The sequence below is a fragment of the Xiphophorus couchianus genome, chromosome 23 (assembly GCF_001444195.1).
Source record: "Xiphophorus couchianus chromosome 23, X_couchianus-1.0, whole genome shotgun sequence".
In the NCBI taxonomy this organism is placed as follows: Eukaryota; Metazoa; Chordata; class Actinopteri; order Cyprinodontiformes; family Poeciliidae; genus Xiphophorus; species Xiphophorus couchianus.
In genome coordinates, this window is record NC_040250.1 from 15,135,196 (window position 1) to 15,158,167 (window position 22,972).

At 36.5% G+C, this 22,972-nt stretch overlaps 1 protein-coding gene across 6 annotated transcripts; it reads right to left on the minus strand.

Annotated features, from left to right (window-relative positions):
- Positions 1–1,194: 1,194 nt before the first annotated feature.
- stx3b (syntaxin 3b) lies at positions 1,195–22,433 on the minus strand. Of its 6 annotated transcripts, none has more exons than XM_028009543.1 (11): positions 22,008–22,433; positions 11,288–11,362; positions 11,098–11,197; positions 10,732–10,806; positions 10,541–10,611; positions 10,215–10,323; positions 10,062–10,135; positions 8,992–9,126; positions 6,443–6,553; positions 1,891–1,982; positions 1,195–1,799 (listed from the first exon to the last, which is right to left on the minus strand). In XM_028009543.1, exons 1-10 carry the CDS (start codon positions 22,035–22,037, stop codon positions 1,905–1,907), a joined length of 858 nt encoding a protein of 285 aa, XP_027865344.1. In that variant the 5' UTR covers positions 22,038–22,433; the 3' UTR covers positions 1,195–1,799; positions 1,891–1,904. The 6 variants fall into 6 exon arrangements, 5 of the variants coding, with proteins under 5 accessions (XP_027865344.1, XP_027865345.1, XP_027865342.1 ...); XM_028009541.1 differs by lacking the exons at positions 1,195–1,799; positions 1,891–1,982; positions 6,443–6,553 and adding exons at positions 3,180–4,733; positions 5,011–5,127; positions 6,816–6,926 and having other exon boundaries at positions 22,008–22,430; XM_028009544.1 differs by lacking the exon at positions 6,443–6,553 and having other exon boundaries at positions 22,008–22,432.
- Between the last annotated feature and the right edge of the window lie 539 nt (positions 22,434–22,972).

Consider the following 22,972-nt stretch of genomic DNA (forward strand, 5'->3'; position numbering starts at 1 on the left):
ACAAAAAGGAAAAGATTTAGTCCCCGCCCCCTTCACCACCAGACTGGAGATTAGTATGAGCTGCCGTCATTGGCCACAGCGTGTGCTATTTAAAAAGCTATTACAATACATTAACATACAGGGGTGTTTTATTTATTCACCGGTTACTTTGTTTCATTAACATCCGGATCAGGTCCGACAGTAATTTTGAGAAAGTGACGAACAAAAGAAAGAAAAACAAACAAAAACTATTTATAATTCGACGAGTTTCCATTTACAGCAAATTAAAAAATACTAAATGTAGAAATCTAACCAACATAAAATGGTTTAAAATGGTCCATTCTTAATAATGGTGGATTTAATGGAAAATAATACAGGCTTAAAGGTTGTTATTTTCTAACAATAGTTTTAATCTGAGAAATTATCCGCATCAAAACGCATAATGTAATTTACTGAACACGGATGTCTATCAAAAATACATTAACAAATTTTTTAATGTTAAAAGAAAGTAGATTAAAATAAATAAATGTATACAAACACGTATTTTTTTTAAAAAACGTTCAGAAATCAGTTTGATGTCGGAAATGTTACGAGATTTATATAAATGAAATATTATTTTGATAAATGGGGGTGGGAAATAATCAGAGAATTTACCAAAAACAAGCAGACGTTTTTCACAGTTTTAATCTCCTTGCATGATCTTTTCATATTGGACACTCTTTTAGAAATGAGTAAATCAATAAATCTTCTGTATTTCCTAAGATTACAGAATTAAACACTTAAATTTTATTCCAAATTTAAAGTTTAACATAAAAAGTTAAGATTGTCATTTATGAAATTCACAAAGCAGTCCTGAATACTTTTATGCATTTACCTTTAAAAAAAAGTTTGCCTTTTTTTTCCTCTGAAAAGGGACATTTGAACGTTTTAAAATAATTTTGACCCTTCCAGCTTATCGTCCAAATCCGGATGAGTAAAACGAACGCACCCCGCTCCAAATCCAGCATATGGGCGGGGCTTCTGAGCAGCGGCGAGATGGGGGATGAAATTAGGTCAGAAAACTCACCGGGGGCTAAACAGCAGAGCATCAGCTAGACCAGATCTGCACAAATGATCAATGCTACGACATATACAGCATATGTATATTTTCTTCCTTCAGCATGTATGATCAGCTGATGCAAATGATTCACTGAAGGACTGAGGCATGCACGGTTCTTGGTTCACTGTAGATTTCCTTTTATTACATAACAGGCTTTATAGAGTTGACATAGCCAGCAAAGCCAGGGAGACCCGCTGTTACAGAAAAGATACAAGCCTTTTTTTTAAGCAGTATGGACTCATACACACAAAAATCACATTTATAACACACAAATGATAGAGTAATACAGATCTGCTTCAAACATTTTAGAGTGTAGGCAGAGAAAACCCAAGATTTTTGTAACGTTTAGATGACATTCCCAGTCATTTCTTCATAAATAATGGTTATTTCTTCAAAGAACCACCAGGAGGCGCTGGACTAAAGCTGAACAGAGTGATGCGCGAAGATTAACAGTCACATGTTGAGCCATCTGTCTAAGAGGAGGCAGACTGAGAAAAATCCACATTTATGACACGTTTTCAAACACTTTATACAGCAAGAACAGAGATTCAAATGAGACTCCGAGGGGAAGGGAGAAAGGGTAAGAAAGCAGTGGTTATTATTATTATTTTTGTTTTTTTTATTTGAGAGTGGCTTAAATTTAATCTACAAATTTAAATGACAGAAACTGGGTAAGAACCACAGGAAAAAAAATAATGTTTTCTCCTGGAGATCTCTATTCCTAGGAAGAACACAAAGACAGAAGAAGAGTGGTAAAACATTCAAAGCAGCGTGTAAATGGTAAAAAAAATGATCACAGACTGATGCTTCACCTGTGCAAAATCTTTTATGAGAAGAAACTGTAGAGATAGGAGAACCCAACGATCCCAATGATGGCACAGCACAATGTAATCATCATCTTTTTCTGGAGAGTTAAAATACACACATGAAAGTTAAAGAAGAAACCAAATATAAGTGTTTGCATATCTAGGGGAGTCGGAAAGAGGAAATGATGTAGCAAAGGGGAAGGAAGGGTCAGATTATGGTGTGTGTATCTGTATGCTATACAAGACAGGTGATGCAACTTACCTTCACTTCCTCATATCAAGTCTTTGAAAACTGTACTTTAACACAGCGGTCAAGAGAAAACACTTTCACACATCTTCTCCACAACACAGTCATCAAAACCTTTCACATGCAGCTACTGTACAGTGCCTTGCAGAAGTATTCACACCCTGTTAACGTTACAAAATTTTATCAACCATCAGCAAGCTTCAGTGCAATTTATTGGGATTTCATGTAGTGAATCAACAGAGTGGTGCACAAATGCAAACTAAGAGTATACTTTATTTTTTACACACACACAAAAAGTCTCTTAATACCCCTAAAAAACTGCAACTGGTTGCCTTCTCGAATAAATCAAAAGAGGTCACCTGTGTGTAATATGAAGGCCGACAGCATTGTACAATCCCATCTTTAAATAAATTAGAACAGCACAAGTGCAAACCTTCCACAAAATAGCCGCCTAGTTTAACTGACAGGGTGATATAAAATGTGGAAGAAAAGCCAAACCTTTGGTCTAAATGCAAAACTCTGGGTGGTGATTAAGATTGCTGGTGAAAACGATTATCAAAAGCTGGTCAAAGTTCAGGGAAAAATGGAGGTTCTAAAATCTAAAGTTAGATGCTGCAAAAGATTTGAAACTGGAGCAGAGCTTCTCCTACCAGCAGGAAATCTACCCTAAACACTGAGCCACAGCTACAAGGGAAGTGGTTTTGATCAGAGTATGTGTGTCAGAATGGCCTTGTCAAAGCCAAGCCTTAAATCCAAATGAGGTTGATATATTTTGTAAAGAATGAACAAAAATTAGTATCTAGATGTGCAAAGCTGGTAGAAACATACCTTCAAATACTTACCGTTTTGATTCTGGGGGGTTGAAAATAAAGGCAAATCAAAGTTTCCAGGTTTTTTTTTTTTTTTTAAATCATGTACCATTTTCCTTTGGTTTTGCAAATACATCTTACTTTGACTTGAACTCTTATATGAAATCGTAATGTATGTCTGACTACTCATTGTATAGTTTAGCCTGAGACTCAGAAACAGCAGCACAAACAGTCAGACATAAGAAAAAAACAAATCTTTAATTCTTTTGAAATATTTGACATAAGAAATGTGCAACAAGGTTAAATTTTCCCCACTCTTCCTTCGGTGACCTGCATGGCCACAAAAATCATGCTGGACGCTGATTTCAAGTATTTCCTGAAAGTGTAAAGACACAGAATCTTGTAAAGAAAGAAAATGCTTTGGCTCCTGTTGACTGACTGAAATGACATCTCGCCTTTATATGCACACAACCACCTTCTTTACCGTAAGTGCTAAAGCCAATGTAATGTTTTGTAAACTGTCAGACTGCAATATTATCTACAGAGAAAAAATAATGGTGCCCAATAAAAATGCTACTTAACTACCAGCTTATGAAGTTCACCTCATTATACAATATTTAAAATTAAAATAAAAGCTCCATAATGTTACTTTTTCATTTCAATTCATGTATATATAATTAAAAATGATTATTGAAGTCTTTGTAAATTATATGATGACAAAATAATTGTATAAACATGAAGGAAAAATGGCTCTGGACATCATTCTAACAGAAAATTGAATGGATGCACTTCATAAACTGGCAGCTTAGCTTTACGTTTACAGAGGAAACAATCACTTAATACACCTAAAAAGAGCTGTTACTTTCCTTATGATTTAATTGTCCCTTTTATGTAAAAACTTCTTAAATCAAAAAAATATTTACTAGTGTTAATTCAAGTCTGCAAACTCTTTGGTAGCACATTAACAGTTTCTATTACAGTCCATTTGCCAACATTAAATTTAAGGCACCTTCTCAAGACAATGGATTACTTGTTAGTCTTTTCTTTCAAATGTTGCTGAAATGTGTCGTCCTTCATATTTGAAAAAGAACATTTTCTTACAAGACTGTCAACAGTGCACAAATATGACTTCTGTTATTTACAATATAATTACGTAAACCTTAGCTTAATTCAATATTTTTAACAGTGAAAGTGCTGGAACTCTCTAAAAACAACCATAACCTGGAGAAGCAAACATTCAGTAGCTTTTAAAGTAGTAATATGTGTCAAGGCTCATTAAGGCAAGAAGAGTGGATCTGGGGGTGGGGGTGTGTATGTGTGTATGTGCTCCTGCATGGTTTAAAGAACAGCTTAGGACAAACACACACAGGGGTGCAACTTTGGCATCAAATGTTAAAAACAATGAAATGTTTGGTGTTGGAGAGGTGATGAAACAGTCAGTTATTTTCCCAGTTCCCTTTTTGTTGCTTCCACAGAGGTGTAAGCAGGTAGTGAGCCGCATTGCAGTTCTCATTTCCTCATCAGAGCGTCCGTAGATTGTCTGGAACTGAAGAAGTCACAAAAGATCATCTTCCCCCTTTTTTTTTTTAACACCAGCAGCTCTGATCCATACGCAGGAATTTGAATCCTTTTTTTTTTGAGCAGATGATGAAACAAAATGGACGATCTGGGTGAAGAAAACACATGATGATGATGGCAGGGATCCAGCGGTCCCATCATAGTGTCTGAGTGAGGATGATAATGAGGATGATGACTAAAACCACAGCACAGCACACACCGATGAAGATCATCTTCTACAGAAGGGGAGAGACAGAGACCCAATGAGCGGAGAGTTAGTGACAGAGAGCAGGAGCATTTAAATCCCTCGCAGATCAAACCAACTCTCCACTAACACCAAGTCATTTAGCAGTGACCAGAAATGCCAACACACACACACACACACATCAAATAAGCTCCCAGGACAGACAGAAAACACACTCATTCAAGTCTAAAAGAAACCTCTTTTCCAAAGCATGCCTCCTTCCCACTTGTTACAGCACTACACTGAAGATTTTCTCCAAAATTACTCACCAACATCTCTTCTTTTAGTCAAACAGCTCCTCATTTTTTCAATCCTACTGACAACCCGATTATGAGCGCTATCAATGCCAGTAAGATCACCACAACCACCACTATAATCACAGTTTTCTGTTGGGAATAACCAAGTACACACATTCTGGTCAGATCCAAGTCTCAGTTGGAAAATTATTTAAAAAATTTTAAAAAGTAGACAATGCGCCACATAGCTGGAAGTTGCAAAAAAAAAAAAAAAAAAAAAATCTGTACAGTTATTTTCACCTACACGAATGCTTGTGCAGGTAAAAGCAAACAATATCTTCAGCATCAACAGATGAGCACTTTAGTCATGTTCAAAAACATCAGCAAGGTTAAAAATGAAAAGGCGGGAAAAGAGAAAACAAGCAGTGTGTGTGAGTGACAGTGTGTGTGAGTGACAGTGTGTGTGTTTCGGTGAGTGGGAGGAGGATCATCTTGGTTCTGGTTATGGGTGGAGGACGGGTCACAGCAACGGTTTTATCACAGGGATCCACACGGCACAGAGTTGAGTAATGAATCACACAGGAAGGTTGGGGGTCGTCACAGATCTCAATCATGAAATGAGTGTGGCTTCCCAAAAGCATTGACGTGTTCAATTAGTCAACAGGTAGTTTCTTGTAGTTTAGTTGTACTAATTTACTTTCTTAATCATCTATATTTGCTTTACTTTGGGAATCATATCAGATTTAACTGGTGTTTGAAAAGTGAGATTTAAAAGTTAAAATAGACTTGTTTTTTTAAGATGATTGCCTCTACTGATTGAAATGAGTTGCTTTATTAATGAACAGAAATGGCAAACCTTAGCTGACAATTTGGAAAATTGTTTATTTGTGGAAATTGATTTCAGTATCTGTGAAAAACTGTTCAATTTAAAAAGAAATAAATGTTCAACAAAACACCAGTAAAACTAAACTACATCAAATAATTTTTTTCAGAGCTTCTAGGTTTAGCTGTGGTATACAACTGAACAAAACAGCAGGCTAATCTACTGCAGTTTTATTATAAGAAAAAACGGACATAAATAAACTAGATTAAAATATTTTTATGCTCCAATGGCTGCAGCTTGATTTCAATATGAAGATCACTTGGATTCTGAAAGTTTATGTTTCACATGCAATGTGTGCACTTTTAATTTAATCTCTAGTTTTGCAAAAAAACATAAAATACATCTTAAAGAATTAAAATATCCTTTTACTGACAGTAAAGTTTGCTAGATATTAATACAAGAAACCGCTTACCATGACGTTTTGATGCAGATTTGAAATGTACTATTTTTCTTTGATGCTCGTGGAGATCGAATGCTTTTATTTGACATTTTTCAACAAGTTGACGCCTCTCGTAAATAAGCTCAAATGTTTCGGGTGCTTTTAGGAAGCCAGAGTTGCAGTTCTTAACCACAGCCACTCACACGGCGAGCCTCTTGCTGAAACTTGGCAGCTTTCTTAGTATCTGCAACAGCTCTCTCCACAAAGCCCACCGACTGGTCCATGTTGCTCTCAATCCTGTCAATCATCCCGCCCTGACAGGCACGCAGCCGGAAGCAGCAGCAGAAGGAAACGAGTGACAGCAGAGAGGAGGAAACATGCAGCGAGCTTACACATTATTCCAACGGTTGTGTGCGAGTGTTAATGGCAGTGAGGCGAACAGAAGAGCGATATGCAGGGCATGCAAAGTGGATGAAATGTGTTAAACTGGGCAAAAGTGCTAGAGTGACTGAAATAAAACAAGAAGCAGCAACAGGAAAAGGTGATATTAGTGAGATAGATTGCGAAACACTTTACCTTGCGGGCCTTGCTCTGGTACCTTTCAGCTCTTTTAATCTCCTCCTTCGCCTTAATAATGTGATCCACTGACTGGGATACATTCTGCTCTATGTTGTCAATTATTTCCCCCTGAGAAAAAAAAAACAACAACAAAAAAAAAAGAAAAAAAGACAGGAACATATATTTTAATATCCATCAAGCAAACATGTGGTCACAAATTTTGGCATCGACTCTTCTGCGTTTTGCAAACTGCAGCTTCAGTTTTTTTTTGTGATGAAAGATCAAAATGTTTTTAGAGTTCTGCAAAGCAAGATCATGCTGCACATGCCCAGGTAAAGATGTGAAAGACTACAGCTGAAATCACCAGCAAGCTCATCTCAAACCTAAAATATCTCTTCTTGAAGAGCGAGCTAAAAAATTCTTGCCACCAATGAAGAGCTTGCTCAAAACTGGCAGCAGGTGTGTGCGCGTATGCACAAGCACAAAGCGAGGCAAAGAGTTTTTAAACACCGCTGTTGTGAAGAGAACAGCAAAGAAACCATTTCTGTTAAATATTGAATTTCTGCAGGAAGTACCAGGATTTAAAAATAATCAACACCATGGTTGATAAAAGCCTTTAAAAGCCTTCGCTCATACAAATAACTGTCTCAGTGCTAGGCGGATCGAGCTCATTAGCTCCCAACAAATTTATTCCTTTTATGAACATGATTACTTATAACTTGAAAGGTATAATTAATGTGTTGGATGCATCTTGAGTGATGCACTGCAGATTGAAATCAGGCAATTCTTTTTCTTCCCCCAATTCAATTTGCAGCAAATAATGAGAGCTTCCAAAAATAAAATCACCACCTTCTGCACCGAAGTCCTTTGTGGTTTCACTGTTTCACGCTAAAATTACTTCCACCGTCTTAAAAAAAGAGATAATTTTGCCAATCTAAAAAAAGTTAACAGTTTAGACTTCTTATTTTTCATTTAAACATTTTCTAAACACATAATGTCATTGAGACAAGGTTAATTTACAACACAGTTCTATTATTTAGATGGAAAAAAAAAGAACTGAATGTAATGAAGATCAAATTCTGCACGTGCCGTTTAGGAGAGTTAAAATGTCAATAAAATACAGGCAAAATCAATATTACTATTGTAATTATTACACCCACTTTTTATGTTTTATGCTCTCTGCTACCTTTAGAGAAAAAATTACATTTATAACTTTCTAAGGCATGATTACACACCATTTTCATAAGCTACATTCCTACTGATATGACAGCCAATCTGTACAGAATAGAAAAAAATCCAGAAGTAATACCGAGGTGGATGGATCTGAATGTGGTAGTGATCGCGTCTAAAGAGTATTTCATTTTCACTGTTACAACATGCATGCTCAGTACAAGACATTGCTGAGAAAGGAATGATGTTACGCAATGAACCGTCCTCCGTCGCTACATGTTGGTTCAGGAGGGACGGTTTGCTGAAAAGTAAGTGACTCAATGCAGTTTACTGGTTTCCTTAAACGGCGTTTTTTTTTTTTTTAAAAGAAAACACATTAAATTAAGTGGACTGCATAGTAGTATTTGAAATTTAATTGAAATTGAAGTAATTAAAAGTATTTATCAGGGATGTTAACTTCAAAACCCTTTGGAAGCAAGTGGTAATGTCAGTGATTTATTTATTTGACAGCAAAATCTTTTCAAATTCCAAATGTGAACATAAATAACAGTAAAAAAAAATAAGCAACATGAAGAGTGCAATGCAAGGACTCTTACCTCAAACAACCATTTCCCTCAGAAAGCATGGCGGTGTAAGCAGCACAAAACAGTTGGTCATATTCTAGTAGTTTAATTATAACAGTTGCTAAATCTCTTAAAACCCCGTTTGTGATGAATTAGGTGTGAATGATGCTTGGGTCATATCTTACTAAATTTATTAAGGTTCCATGAAGGGAATGAGATGAAGGTGGTGGTGGCAGAGGTCAGGTGTAAGAAAAGCATGGAGCTGGAAAAAAGACAGACAGACAGACAGACAGATGCAGAACGACAGTCATCGAACAGCAGAGCAAGAACGAGAAAAACACCAAGACAGAACGACCAGACAGAATCAGGACTGATCGCTAAGACACGGTAGAGATGAGCTGAAAGAATGGATGGGTGGATTTGAATAAAGCAACAAAAAGGTGATGTCCAGAGGAGTGTACCTGGCTCTCCACCAGCATGGCGATGTCTACAAACATGTCATGCAGCTCTTTGATGCTACTTTCCAGACGGACAATATCTTTATGCCTGGATTCAATCTCACTCAGAGCTTGTTTTGAGATCCCAGAGTCCACAATCTGCAAAGACGAGCAGTTCACTGTTACCATGCAGGCTCAAAACAGACGGCAAGTAAAATGTCAACATTTACTCATCAAGTGTGAATCCAAGTTGTTTTTTTCTTGAATGTCAATATCAAAAGAAATGTCCAAATGTCTTAAATTGATAAGCTTAATGGTTCTTGTGTTGCTTTTTAATAAATCAGATATCCTAAAAAGTTCCGGCAATTTCCCAGTTATTGTTTTTTTGCAATTGTTTGATAGTTTCATATGAATTACTGAGAACCTCAGGTGTGCATTTACATTATAGCAATAAGATATAGTAATAATTTAGGTGTGGTTTGGTCCAGTCGTTGCACATTAGGAAATCCTAAGCTGAACTCAGTGTCCTTGAACAAGAAATTCCTCCTTAGTTGTGCCGAAAACAAGCTCCTCTTGATCAAAAAGCTTGAACAGAAGCTAAAGTGCAACATGTTCTCATTTTATCAGTGACACATTGCAGTCGAAGCTCCATGATTCAGTGCTCCCAGTCGCTCCGTTTCTTTCCAGAAGCCTCCCTACAGCTGTTTCATCTGTTCGCTGAGACGTCACCAACAAGCATGACTCCTTTTCTTGAATCTTTATGTTTTGGTTATTAAATACGTAAAACATCATCCAGCTTGGCATCAACTGGCACAGCTAAGACATTTTGTTTTAATGCTACTGGATATCAATGAGAAGAACATTGAGAACAGTTTATGTATTTATTATGAACTCTTAAATGAACATGTTTTGAGTAGAAAATATATTCTAGAATCTGAACAAGACAAACAAAGTTCCTTTTATCCAAACATCAAAAATCTAAAAATTAGCAAATAATGGGCTTTTATTTTTTTAAAAACAGCAAAACCAATTTTATTTGTAAAGTTGTTAAAACAGGGGACATAATTGCTCATTTACACACAAGACACACTCACCCCAGCAGTGAAAACGGCAGCATTTCCACTTTCCAACATCTCCTCCAGCTCTTCATCTGTCTTCGCTTGTCCAGCTGGACAGAGCAAAGTGAAAACAGAGATTATTATGGGATTATTCTATACTTTGTTTCTGCGCGTGTAGGTTTAACTTACTTATCTCAAGTTGTCTCTGAATACGTCCTTTACTCCTCTCCCTGAAGTCCACCTGAGCTTCGTTATACTTTGTCATGACCTCAACAAACTTCCTGGACAGCACTGCATGCTGGGAGGACAGAATGGATGCAAATTATGATCACAAATCTTTCTCAACATCCTGGAAACAGCTGTACAATGTTTACTTTTCAGGGGGTGGGAGTCTACCTATATATGCCGAAATATTTGACTAAACTAAACCCCATGAAACAATTTAATATGAATTAAAACAGCCCTATTTCAAAGCTTTACAAGTTTGAAAATTCTTCATCCTCCGCACAATTTACCTGCGATTTACGTATCCGCATATCAGCTGACACCCTCTCCTGCTGCTCCGACTCCAGATTTCTCTCAATGGCTGGAAAAGAGCAACATTCAAATTCACGTCATAAACACATCGTCCAACATTTACATCAAATTCAGGAAAAGTTTGACTCATTCTGACGAGAGAAAATGTGATTGTCGCTTCCAGACTTACTCTTGAGTTTGTTTCTTGCATTGTTGGCCATCTTCTTTATGTTATTAGTGATAGATTCCAAGTCATCCTGTGTTTCTGAAGAAAGGTAAAAAATTGTCTTAAACCAGGGATGTTCAGATAGAAATTAAGTATTTTTTAAAGATGATGTATGAAGAGAAAATGAGAATGCTTCATATTCTGTCACACTCTGTGTGCGTTTTTTCTGCTCAGATTGGAATATGGTTTAAAAAATAGAATAAAAACGACAAATCAGAAAAAAGCTACAGTAACCTTATTTTTGTGAACCAGATTCAACTGGGTATGTTTTCAAAATAGGAAAACTGGGCACAAAAATACAGTAAATCAGTTAAAGGTGAGATGTCTCACTTTGATCCGACGTGGGAGCCGACAGGATGACCGAGTAAAGCTTTTTGACTTCAGCCACGTTCTCGTCAATTTTATCAATACTGTTCCTGATGTCTTCAATCTGCAGACAGACGGGTCACAATTTACAAATCAAAAAAATATGTAAGAGAAGTTAGGTCTTTGCACAACAATCGAGAGCATAAAACCTGACCTGAGAGAAGAACTCATCCATGAAGGCTGCGTTGTCCACAGCGATCTCCACCTCCTCATCATCTTGATCACAAGTCTAACATTTGAAAACAAATAAGGTAATTAGTTCCCCATAATGTGAGAAAGTCATTAGAAACTGAAAAAATAAAGCTGCTTATAATTGTTGAGCCTTCTAGCCTAAAAACAACAAAAATGTCTTTTCATGAGTTTAAGATACCATTTTAAATGGGAAAAAAACCTGAAAGATAATAGACAGTTTAAAACCATAAATCTGACATTTTGACCCATTTTCTGATGATTTATTTTGCAAATGATTGAACAACATTCACGGCTGCCAAGATTAAGAAGAAAACAAAAGTATTGTCAGATTAGAGTGCTGGATAGTTAAAATAATTTACTACTAAACAAATCACAAGTAGACGTTTTTTGTTCAAATTACTGAAAATTCTCATTTTAAAAACAAAACAGACACAAAAACTAAGATATATCTAGCTCTTAAATTGTCACAATATAATCAATAACTTTTTTTACTTGTGGTACTATCAAAATAATACTGGAAAACAAAAATGTTAGAAATAGAAATAAATATTTATACCCATTTTAATGTTAGGGTAATAGAGTAAATGCATATCCAAATATTTAAATTTGAAATCCATCATATATAAACAATTATTTCTGCATGCAAGTATTTCATGATTCCTGTTCAAAAACTCACAATATATAATTATTAACACTCAGCGAGCCTCTTTAAACCAACACTAACACCTGATTGGTTAATCTACACAACAAGTCACATGTCCAGAAACTTTAATGGGCAAGATAATGGATAAAGATAAAGTGATGCAGCATGCAAGAATAAAAACAAAGTGAAATAGTTTGGCTTTTCATAAAATTTTTTATTTGCATCAGTTTCCTGATTTGTTTTCGTTTCTCAGATAAGTTTATAGACACAGTAAATGAGACGGTAAATTACCGTTAACCTAATAGTCAGCTGATTAGTAACAATATTATTCTTTATATTTGCCTATGTTGTACCATTTAGTTGTGAAAACACTGTGCTAAATGGAAGATGGTAAAAAAACAACAAAAACAGATTTTCTGTGTACTGAGCTTTCACTGTTAGCTGCACTGCAGCATCCAGTGTAGTTATTCTTCATGTCACGAATCAAAACTAGACTTGCAACGAAGAGGCTGCTGTTGGCTCCTTCTTATGTCCAGCCTCCCACAAGGTCAAAACATACCAATTTCAAACTTTACTCTGGTAACTTTTAATTCAACAATTACATACAACAGGCTTACGGAGCTAAATTGGGGCCAAAAACCTGTTAAAGAAAAAAACACTTAAAGCTGAAAAATGATTTGAAACTGAAAAGTAATTTTGAGACTAAAACTGGAAAGGGATTTGAAACAAACAAAAAAAAGGTCAAAACATCTTTCCAGATTTGAGGGTTTTTTTTCCAGTTTCAAACCCCTTTGTGAGGGAGCGAGGCCTTAGGAGACACGAGGTGTGGAACCGTGACTGACGGCTGAAAACATGGACAAAATATTCCCTGCTGTTGCATTAAGAATCAGTGGGAGCTGGAAATGTATTTTTCCTCCATTTCAAATCTTTTTCAGTTTCAAAAATTGTTTTCCAGTTTCAAATCTTTTATTTAATTCAGTTTTAGGTTATAAAAAATTCCAACAATGCATGGCTGGGAGAGTCTTTGCTAAGGAGGACTCCTTAAACCACATGGACATGATCAGGTTGAAGATGAAAAGTTCCAGGAATTAACCAACATGGTTGATCAACTTCCTCTGAACTGCTGTTTAGAAGTCAAATTAACCTCCATGTGTGAGACCTACTACCAAGTAAACCAGATATTTACATACATAATATAAAAATAACTTTTCCTCCACCACTGTTTGGTAATAATTCAATTCAAACTTTCCTGTTTTAGGGTAGTTAGGATTAGTTAGGATTTCAAAGATTTTTTTTTACAATCCAGATGCCAGAATTTGCCAATCATGTGGTCAAACAAAAATCTCACTATGGAAATGTACAGTGATCACACCATTCAGGAACAATCTAGATCTGTCTCCCAGAGATTAACATGTTTTGGTGTGAAATTTGCATATCTCCCCAAAACATAAAAGTGTATCATGATAAACTGTGAAATGAATCCAGTGAAACTCAGGGAGAGGATGCCCAAAATTGGGAGACCCAAGTCAGTTTAAAAGACAGCTCTACCAAATACAAGAGGAAATTTACAGTATGTAAACACCTGACTTAAACTGCATAAAAGTAGCTTGCAAAAGTTAGAGTTAATATCAGACAGGACTGGAAAAGGTTAGTTGTCATTTTCTAAGCTGTAAAAAAATATATTTGGTTCAATTATGTGTGTCAGTTCCAGTATGTTTAATGGAAACCAATACATGTAGCCTTTACCGGTTATCTATTGCTTTATTCTGTTATGTGTGTGTGTTTGTGTGTGTGGGGTAGGAGGCGTGATATAATCACAAATTTCATAAAGTTAATGTTCTAATGTCTACCAAGAAAATGTTAATAAAACTACATTAAAAAATGTATCTATTAACTATGTATTTAACTTAAACATTTGCCATACGTGCATTTACAAGTTCAAGTAGACTCATGTACATTTTCGAAATGACAAATTTGAGCCAATGTTTTACTCAGAGACACTCCATGCCATTATTTAGATCTTGTGGAAAATCTGGAGCACAAAGGAAGGTTTTAGTCCCTCATTTCCCAGCTAAAGACCACAGCATACTAGTAAAACCATTTCCTTGTTTGGTAGCATGACACATCAAGCTGGGACACTGCTCACCCTAACTAAACCACACCCAAAATATTTATTAGACAGCTTTACTTCAAAGTCTACAAATAACAAATAACGTCACTGGGATAAGTTGGCAAACACAGTGAGGTGCAGCTGGATGTTTACATGAGTGCAGGAACTCCACCTGTCTTCAGCCGGTGTTAAAAACCAAAATTAAAGAGTAAACATGTCAGGTTTGCGTTTTGACAGCGTCAAGTTAAGGGGAAAAAAACTGTACCAGTTCATTTGTTTCTTCCTTTTTAATCACTTCAACTTTTTCAATCAAACAACGTTTTATGACACCCACGCGATGCAATTGGTTGGTGATCTTTATGCGAGTCAGGTTGTGTGAGTAATGTGTAACCAAGTCCAAGCTCTTCAGGTGTGACAGTCAGGTGTGTGTGGCCGGGTCAAAGTCAAAGTACGGAAAAAGTCAGGCGTCACAGCTGTTGGTTTCCCGGCAATCATATCATCCAACTCTGTCATGGTCCAAATAAACACAGAGTGAACACATGCCATTTGAAATGTTTACATTTTTCCAAGTTAACGTCATAAACCTGAATTAATTGTATTCCACAACAGACTGACACAAAGTAGATTGATTAAGTTGAGAGAAAATGACATGATTTACAAAATTCTCTATAAAAAGCAAAAATCTGAAGCGTTTGCATGCATTTATATTTAGACATATTTTCCAATCGCCATATATAAGATCTAGTGCCACAATGAACAATCATGTTCCTCAGAAATGTGACTTAAGGATGGCAATAAAACACCCATAAGGATTCTCATGTGACTGCGCTAACTATCAATTCTCGCCACATTTTTCAGATTTGATTTGTAAAAACTTCTTCCACTTTACAATCATGCACTATTTCATGTTGGTTTATGAAATAAAATGCCCACAAAATACAGTGAAACTAAAAATAGAGCATGAAAACCTTTGCAAGGAAGCATGTAGCTCAGATCAGCTCTGAACAAAAGTTGGAACGTTTTACTTACAGAATAACATTTACCTGTAATTTAAGTATTTATATTTATTATATATATAAAGTATATAAATATATAAAGTATTTAAGTATATACTTGCATCTCCCATAATTTGATTATTACTTTGTCTATTTTTCAAACTGGAGTGCAGCTTTTTCCTTCCACCAGTTCAAAAACCAGTCCTCTTTTTTTCCCAGCACTTCATCCAAGTTTGCCTTTAACCTACGCACGCCTTCAAAATTTGAATTGCAAATGTTTTCCTGGACTATTCGTTTCATTCTGTCATGACTAACAGTTGTGAACATGTATTGGTATCGTTCTCATTCTCTGTGACTCAGTCATGTGATTTTACATCAAAAGAGAAGTTTGGCCTCACACATTACAACCTCTCTGACACACAGTGCTTCTGCAGGGATGAGATAACAATAAGAGCTCACTTCCTTCCACAGGCCTGTTCAGCAGAAACAGGAGGAAAGGAAGCCGATCTGTGCAACACGCCCTACAGAGGTGGGCCACACAGACACAGCTGGACGCTTTCTGTGCAGGATCACCTCAGAAACAATCAGAGGAAGGGGGGTTATCCAGGTCAGACGGAGAGTTTTCGACGCAGTCACAGGCTCACACAATGAATTAGCTTCTGCAGTCAGAAAGACACTGAAACACGTTGAACACTCATAAACATCAGATAGTGTCAAATGATGGTTTCTGTTCTGAACAACATTTTAAAGTGCTTGAAACCTTTTTCTTTCTTTTATAAAAGATAAACATAAAAACCACACTGACGGAAGACCTGTGAGCTGAAATACAGATGCAGCGAGTCACGCTGGAGCAAATGAGATTTTGATCTAAACCAAGATACAATAATCTCCTACTGAACATCACATAATCATGAGAGTGAAGTGGACATAAAGCTTAAAAAAGGCACAAAACACAAATGCACGTAGAAGTGGGAAGATTTTGTTGGTTCTTTTATTGCAAAACATCATTAGACTCACAAAGGGTCTATGTGTCATGTTGCATAATTCCCTCCTAACAACAAGGTGATGCCTGAAAAGGTTTGCTTAAAGGTTTTACATTTAAACAAACTCAGTGATCCTGGGCCTCAGAAATCAGTGGCTCTCTTAAAGGGGAAGCTGACTAAGCTCCGTCATTCACATTTTTCTCCTGGGCTGTGGTGCTACCTGTCCATCACGACAGTTTTACTGTAAAAGTGAAGGAGGGTTAGCTGCTTTATTATTTTAAAAAGAAAACAAAAATAAGTCAAATGCTTCCACCTGTAAACCTGGATAAGATTGTCAATGAAAAGCTGCCAATCCCACAGTGACCAGTTGAAGATTTCTTTTTAATGGACAAAGTTTGTTTTTGTCAAAGAAAGTCTGGATTAATTAGGTCTTTATAGCTTTAAGCTTCTCTTTTTAAGCTACTGCTTTAATGTTTAATTAATAGGGAAAAGGTCTATCTTGGTTTGATTTATTTTAATATCTGGAGCAGAAAACAGAAAAATAAATGTTGCAAATTGATGAAAAAGCCTAATTTTAGGGTCCTGCTACAAATTGAAAAGTTTAATAAAGCAATATATGATGTTTGTGTAAAAAAAAACAACAAAAAAAACTTTGATCTTCAAGTAACTCTGCAGAACTAATGTAGATAATCCCATCCCATTTTAGTTTCAGGTGTTCTTAATAGAGATGAACCAATCAGGCTTTTACTCATCCAAGCATATCTCTGGTTTTCTTTTAGCTCAGACCTGCTAATTCAATATCTGTTAATTAATAGGATATACTGAAGAGAAAACTCAAGGGCAGATTGAGTAGTTTTGAATCCAACAGAATAGGAATTACAACATCATATATATTTATCCAAGGGCTGCACAGTGGCGCAGTTGGTAGCACTGTTGCCTTGCAGCAAGAAGGTCCTGGGTTCGATTCCCGGCCGGGGTCTTTCTGCATGGAGTTTGCATGTTCTCCCTGTGCATGCGTGGGTTCTCTCCGGGTACTCCGGCTTCCTCCCATAGTCCAAAAACATGACTGTCAGGTCAATTGGTTTCTCTAAATTCTCCCTAGGTGTGAGTGTGTGTGTGCATGGTTGTTTGTCCTGTATGTCTCTGTGTTGCCCTGCGACAGACTGGCGACCTGTCCAGGGTGTACCCCGCCTCTCGCCCGGAACGTAGCTGGAGATGGGCACCAGCAACCCTCCCGACCCCATTGGGGACAAGGGTGAACAGAAAATGGATGGATGGATGGATGGATATATTTATCCATTAAATATAAATGTGCAAAGCAACAGCTGTTTATCTGAGCCAAACGAGACATTTGTCAGATTCTGATCTCTAATCAATTAATAAGTTTGTCTCCATTTCTGAAGTTGCAAAAAAGGACCAAGCAGCCAACAGAGTCAATTTGTTCTTTGTTACTGTTTTATTTATTGCACTTTTACTAGAACTGCACAATCAAGTCACAGCAGCCACCAAGATATCAACATGTGCAATACTGTAATCGCAAAAGACTGTTTGGCTTTGGGAGAAAATTATTTAGAAAGTTCCACACAAATGCCAGTTTTCCAGGCCAATAATGTTTTTAACCAGTTGTGCAAACATTTTTTGATTAGAAAGGTCTATTTTTGGTGACTGAGATGCTAAAGCTAATAAAGAGTAGAGGAGGCATTGTGATAAAGGAAGGCCTTAGTCAGGTCTATAAAGGCATCCAGCCATAATAATATAGTTACAGCTCAGCGGAAATTAACTTGCTCCTCAATGGAAAAGATCAAAGCAAAGTTCCTAATTTATGAACAGAGAACAAATTATCGTATATGCACTTTTATTGGTGCAATAAACTAAAACCTGACTTCTGTTGAAGAAATTGTAGTGATTCCTCAGATTGGTGCATTAAAAACTCTGTGATTCTGCAAAAACAATGACAAAGCGAAGCAGAACAGAAAGCCATCTGTGAAACATTTACATTTAATTCAGGGCTAAAGTTCTTCTTTAAAACGATTCTCACTAACGACTCGGTTATTAACACTTTGTTGCTCTGCGCTTTACATCTGAGATGTGTGAATAATGTCACATTTCAGTTTATCGCTTTCCGGCTACAAGTCAGAAAAGCAGTGGGACTTACTTAATTGTTGATTCAACTAGACCTAGCAATACAATACAATAGCAATAATGCATTTCTAAAGTATTTCATCAATTCGTTTGTTGATGAAATACTTCAGAACAGCATTACACCTCGTCTCAGTCTGTTCAGTCAAACTCAAAAACTGCATTTTAGCTTAAAAAGTAAATATCTTTGACTAACCTGAATGCGTACAAACATCTTCAAGTTAGTCAGGTGAAAAAAAGGGCAGACTGGTCTCAACAGAAGAATTTCTAAAGGTTTTCCCATTGTCACAATCAGACCTTTTTACCTGCAACTCATTGGGTTCATGTGCTACTGAAGATCAGAAATGAACTCATAATCTCTGTTTCAGGCTTACTACATCTAAAAACTTAAGACCACTGCAGTTTTAAAGAAGGCAACATGTTTGGAACCAGTTTGTAATCCTGAAAAACGGCCAGCATCTTATTCAGAGGGTTTTTATTATGTTGAACATTTAGTATGCAGCAAACATGACATTTTAGTTCTGTGCAAGCAGAGCTGAAAATTGAAGGGAATCCGGATTTCTGGGTCATTTATCTGAAAATATTTTCTTCTCAGGAACTAAACCATGTTACATCTTCAACCAAAACAAAACTTTTATAAAACTTTCATTTCAAATTTTGGTAGAATTTGTTTCCCTCTTGTCCATTTCATTCCAATAATTTGTAGTTTTGTGTATCACCCTTGTCATTTATAGTCGTTTAGGATTAAACAGGATGTTATTCACTTAGTTCTGTTTTTGCTTTATTAGACTGAGCCATAATATTAGCTTATGGCTGATATATAGCCTGATACCTTCACTTCTTCACTGGACTATGACATGAAACAAGCTATCGGTTAGACAATGGCTAGCAATCTGACAAGGGAACATAAAGACTCTATAATAAAGGAAGCAATCTAAGTGCTACTACAATTCATCCATTCATTAGGATTCAAGAGAGGAACCAAAACCAGCAGCCTGTTGAGTTAGAGTGTTGAATTACTGTGCACGCAAAGCTGAAAAAATATTTAGCTTTGACAGAAAACTAAACAGAAAGCTGTTTAGGTTTTCATATCCACCTTTTCTTATAGCACACAGAGGGAAACATCCAATTCAATTATTTGAGTTTAAAACCACACAAGAAGCCAGGATAAGACCAACTAAGCACAGTAAAAGCTGCCATTACTCAAAGCAAATTATGTTCCACAGTCTCTTCTTGTCCCAAAAGTCTTCAAGTTTACTGAAAGTCAGGCGATTGTTAGCAGTAGCTTGGACAAACATTTACATGAACATAAGGCTACAGAATGACACATATGCAGTCTAGATTACAGCCAGCAAGTTAAACATTAGGAAGGAAACTCAAGGAGGAAAACCAAGGCAGAGCTGAGTAAGATGATAGTATGATAAGAGGAAAAGATAAATGGAAAGGTGGTAAATATGAGAACGTCGAGTCTGAGAAGGTTATGTAGCTTCACTGAAGCATGAAACACACATTCTGTCAACTTCCCAACACATGAATGGCCTCCTTAGGCTACTATCTGTACTTCCTTTCACTAATATGAGGACAGCTGTGTGTCAGAGGGACGCACTCCCGAGCGCAGCAGTCTTTTAAACAGCGCAAATATTTAGCCAAATGTTTTAAGAAGCCATAGCAACACACCTCATATTGGGTTACAACAACAGGATCAAGGCCTCAGCTCTATGAGTACCAAGAGCTGGGAAAACACTCAACATTGTTCACATTGTTCACCTTCAGACACAGAATAACTTATTCTCTTCGCAAGGCAGACAACAGACTTTTAGAGTATCTTGTAGAAGCGTCTAAACTTAGCCATTCATTTCCAAGAATGTGTTTTCAAAGGTTACTTTTTTTTTTTTTTACCATGGAGGCAGTTTTATTGCTGATTCATTGCATAGCAGCAGGTGGCGGCTCCGCATGGATTGGTAGGAAATCCTCGCTGGATGATAAACTTGAGTAAAAACACCAGAAGTTTGTGGTTTTTACATGCTTAAAACAAATGCAAAACATCTAACTGCTGTTTTTTCAAAGACAAAGCAACATCTATTCCTACAGCTGCCAGAAATCTAACTCAGATTACCGGAGTTTTAATTATGTCACAGTTAACATTGGAGCAAAGATAAAAAATACACATGGCTGTCATTCTGCTACTTATCACAGCAGCAAAATACTGATGTAAGCAGGTCAATTAGTTGGTGCAATTGTTCCAGCAGTAAGTCTGAAGTTGATGTTTTAAGCAGATTTTCAGCATTTATTTTGCAAGCTGTATCTTAAACATCAATGTTAACCTAATGAAGGAGCTGTGGAGTTTGAACATCAATGTGGTCTGTGTTTGTATTGGTCAAAAATTGTTCCTAACAGCTGAATTAGTCAAATCGTCTCATTGAAAAAAGAAAGAATGTGTGCCTTCTTTCAGCCAGCTGACCATCCATGTGCAGAAACAGGCAGGAGAGGGGGGCACTGGCTTATGCCACACGACATGAGAAGAAAACTTTGGTGACCAAAGTTTGGTCACTCCAGCTATATGTCTGGTATCTTATGAAAAGGACTTCAAACAACTCTCTAATACATTTGACCTCCTACAAATCCAGTTCTTACCACGTCCACCTAAAAACTGATTGATTGGTTTTTAAAATAAACCTAAAGAATGTCGATATTTCCAAACGTCTGAAGTGAAACTTCAAAACTTTGAATTTCTAAATAGCTGATAACACCTAAAAGATGAGTATAATCTCATAAATAAGAGTAAGATTGTCAATTACTCATTGATTTGGAACAGGAAAGCTCAGTAGAACAAGACATTAAGATTATTGTTGAAAATTGTGATGTTGATATTGATTGTGATTAACCGACAGTTTTAACAGAACTCTCTTATTATCCTCTAGATGTACCCAGAATTATCCCTTTGCATTAGCATCTTTGCCACTAACATCTATATCAGTAGTAGGAATAAATGACAGTGAAGTCCATCCAATTGGCCAATGTTAGTGATAGACAGTTAGCATAGTATGCATGGTCCTGATAGCTTAACAAAAATTGCATCCAAGCAGTCACTAGCACACTGAAACTGGATAGAATCGTGTTAAAGCGTTAAATATTATTGAATAGATAGATTTTCCCTTAGCCAGCTCCAATTTCTAAATTTTTAAAGATAATTCCCATAGTCCCAACCATTAAACCTGTCAAAACCAAGAACTCACAACATGTCTGCTCTTTAAACGTCTTAACCAACCTTAGTGTACGTTTAGTAAATCCAATAAAGTTTACATACATTTGTTCTGAGGCATAAAGGGGATTCAAAAATGTAAGAAATAAGAACAACAGAAGTGAAAAAAAAATCTGAATCTAAGAATACGACTTTTTTTCGTATTGGCACGAAAAAAAAAGTCTGATCAGTGCAATAACTGAAAAACACACTTTTAGTTTTAGCATTAAAATAAAAATAAATTAAAACATTACAATAGATCACCAACTAATCTTAAATTTCAAGTTGAACACATTTGACACAATGACTTCAATTATCTTTATCCTTTACTCAACACCAGGATATTAAATTCACACATAGGCTACAGATTTACTACCATCTATCATCAGTTATGTCATCTCATGGCCGGATATGTCATAAAATGTGTTTCCTTTCACTCAAATAGTTTGTCCCCGTGTTAAATTTAGTGTCTTCTAACGATTTAAACATTCTCGAAAATAAGAATGTAGTTTTTAAGTGTATACACAATGAAAGGGGTGGACAAAAAACACATTTCCTGTACATTACTCACCGCTTTCAGCTGTTCCAATCGGTCCTTCATTATTAGTTGTGTAATATAACAGTTCAAATCCAAAAAGACAACACCAATATTGCACCAACAAATTGGTTGGAAAACTATTCCCAGCGCCTGGATTCCTCAGCCAGCTGCAGAGCTAGGCTGTGCAGCAGAAACCCAACAACCTGTGAAAGGAAATTTAAAACTCCCCCAAACTCCTGCAGGTCTCTGAGGAGCGGAGTTTTTTTTTTTTTTTCTTCTGAAAATTAGAGTCTTCCCGTCGCTTTTCCATACAATATGGCTGCTGGGTTTAAAGGCTGGGGTTTTTCTTGCTAAATCTCTTCTTCCAGGGGATTAAAACAACAGTTGTGTGGAGCCGTATAATCTGCCTCTGCGCTGCCCACCACTAATCATTCTAAAACGCACTTTTCTAGCTCACGCATGCGCAAACAAGTCCTTCTTCACTTGAATAAAGCCACGCCCTGAGCCACCTGCACTGCTGATGCATTTAGGTGCTGTGGGAATAATAGCGTTGAACAACTCCTTCTGGGAATCAGTACGTTTTTGGCACTATTTGTGAACATCAGAGAATATGGAAAAAGCATCAAATTAAGAATATGATATACCTAAATAAAATTAGGCAAGGCAAGGCAAGGCAAGGCAAGGCAAGGCAAGTTTATTTATATAGCACTTTAAAACAGTACCACTGACCAAAGTGCTGTACAATCACAAAATTAAACAAATAAAAACAAAATTAAAACACATCAAAACCAACAATGTAGTGACGTAAAACACTCTATATAATACATAAACATACCCAGATAAATACAGAAAAGCAGCATCTCAAACCGAATCAAAGGCCAACCGAAAAAGGTAAGTCTTAAGAGCAGATTTAAAAATTGCTAAAGAGGGGGCCTGTTTAAATTACAGCATTTAAAAGTCATGTTGTGATTTTACTCTTAGTTTTATGTCTGAATTTA

Coding starts and splice junctions, on each gene's coding strand:
- stx3b (XM_028009540.1), bottom strand. CDS start 22,037: ATGAAGGACCGATTGGAACAGCTGAAAGCG. Junction 11,198..11,287: donor TGGATGAGTTCTTCTCTCAG/GTCAGGTTTTAT, acceptor GTCTGTCTGCAG/ATTGAAGACATCAGGAACAG. Junction 10,324..10,540: donor TGCGGATACGTAAATCGCAG/GTAAATTGTGCG, acceptor CTGTCCTCCCAG/CATGCAGTGCTGTCCAGGAA.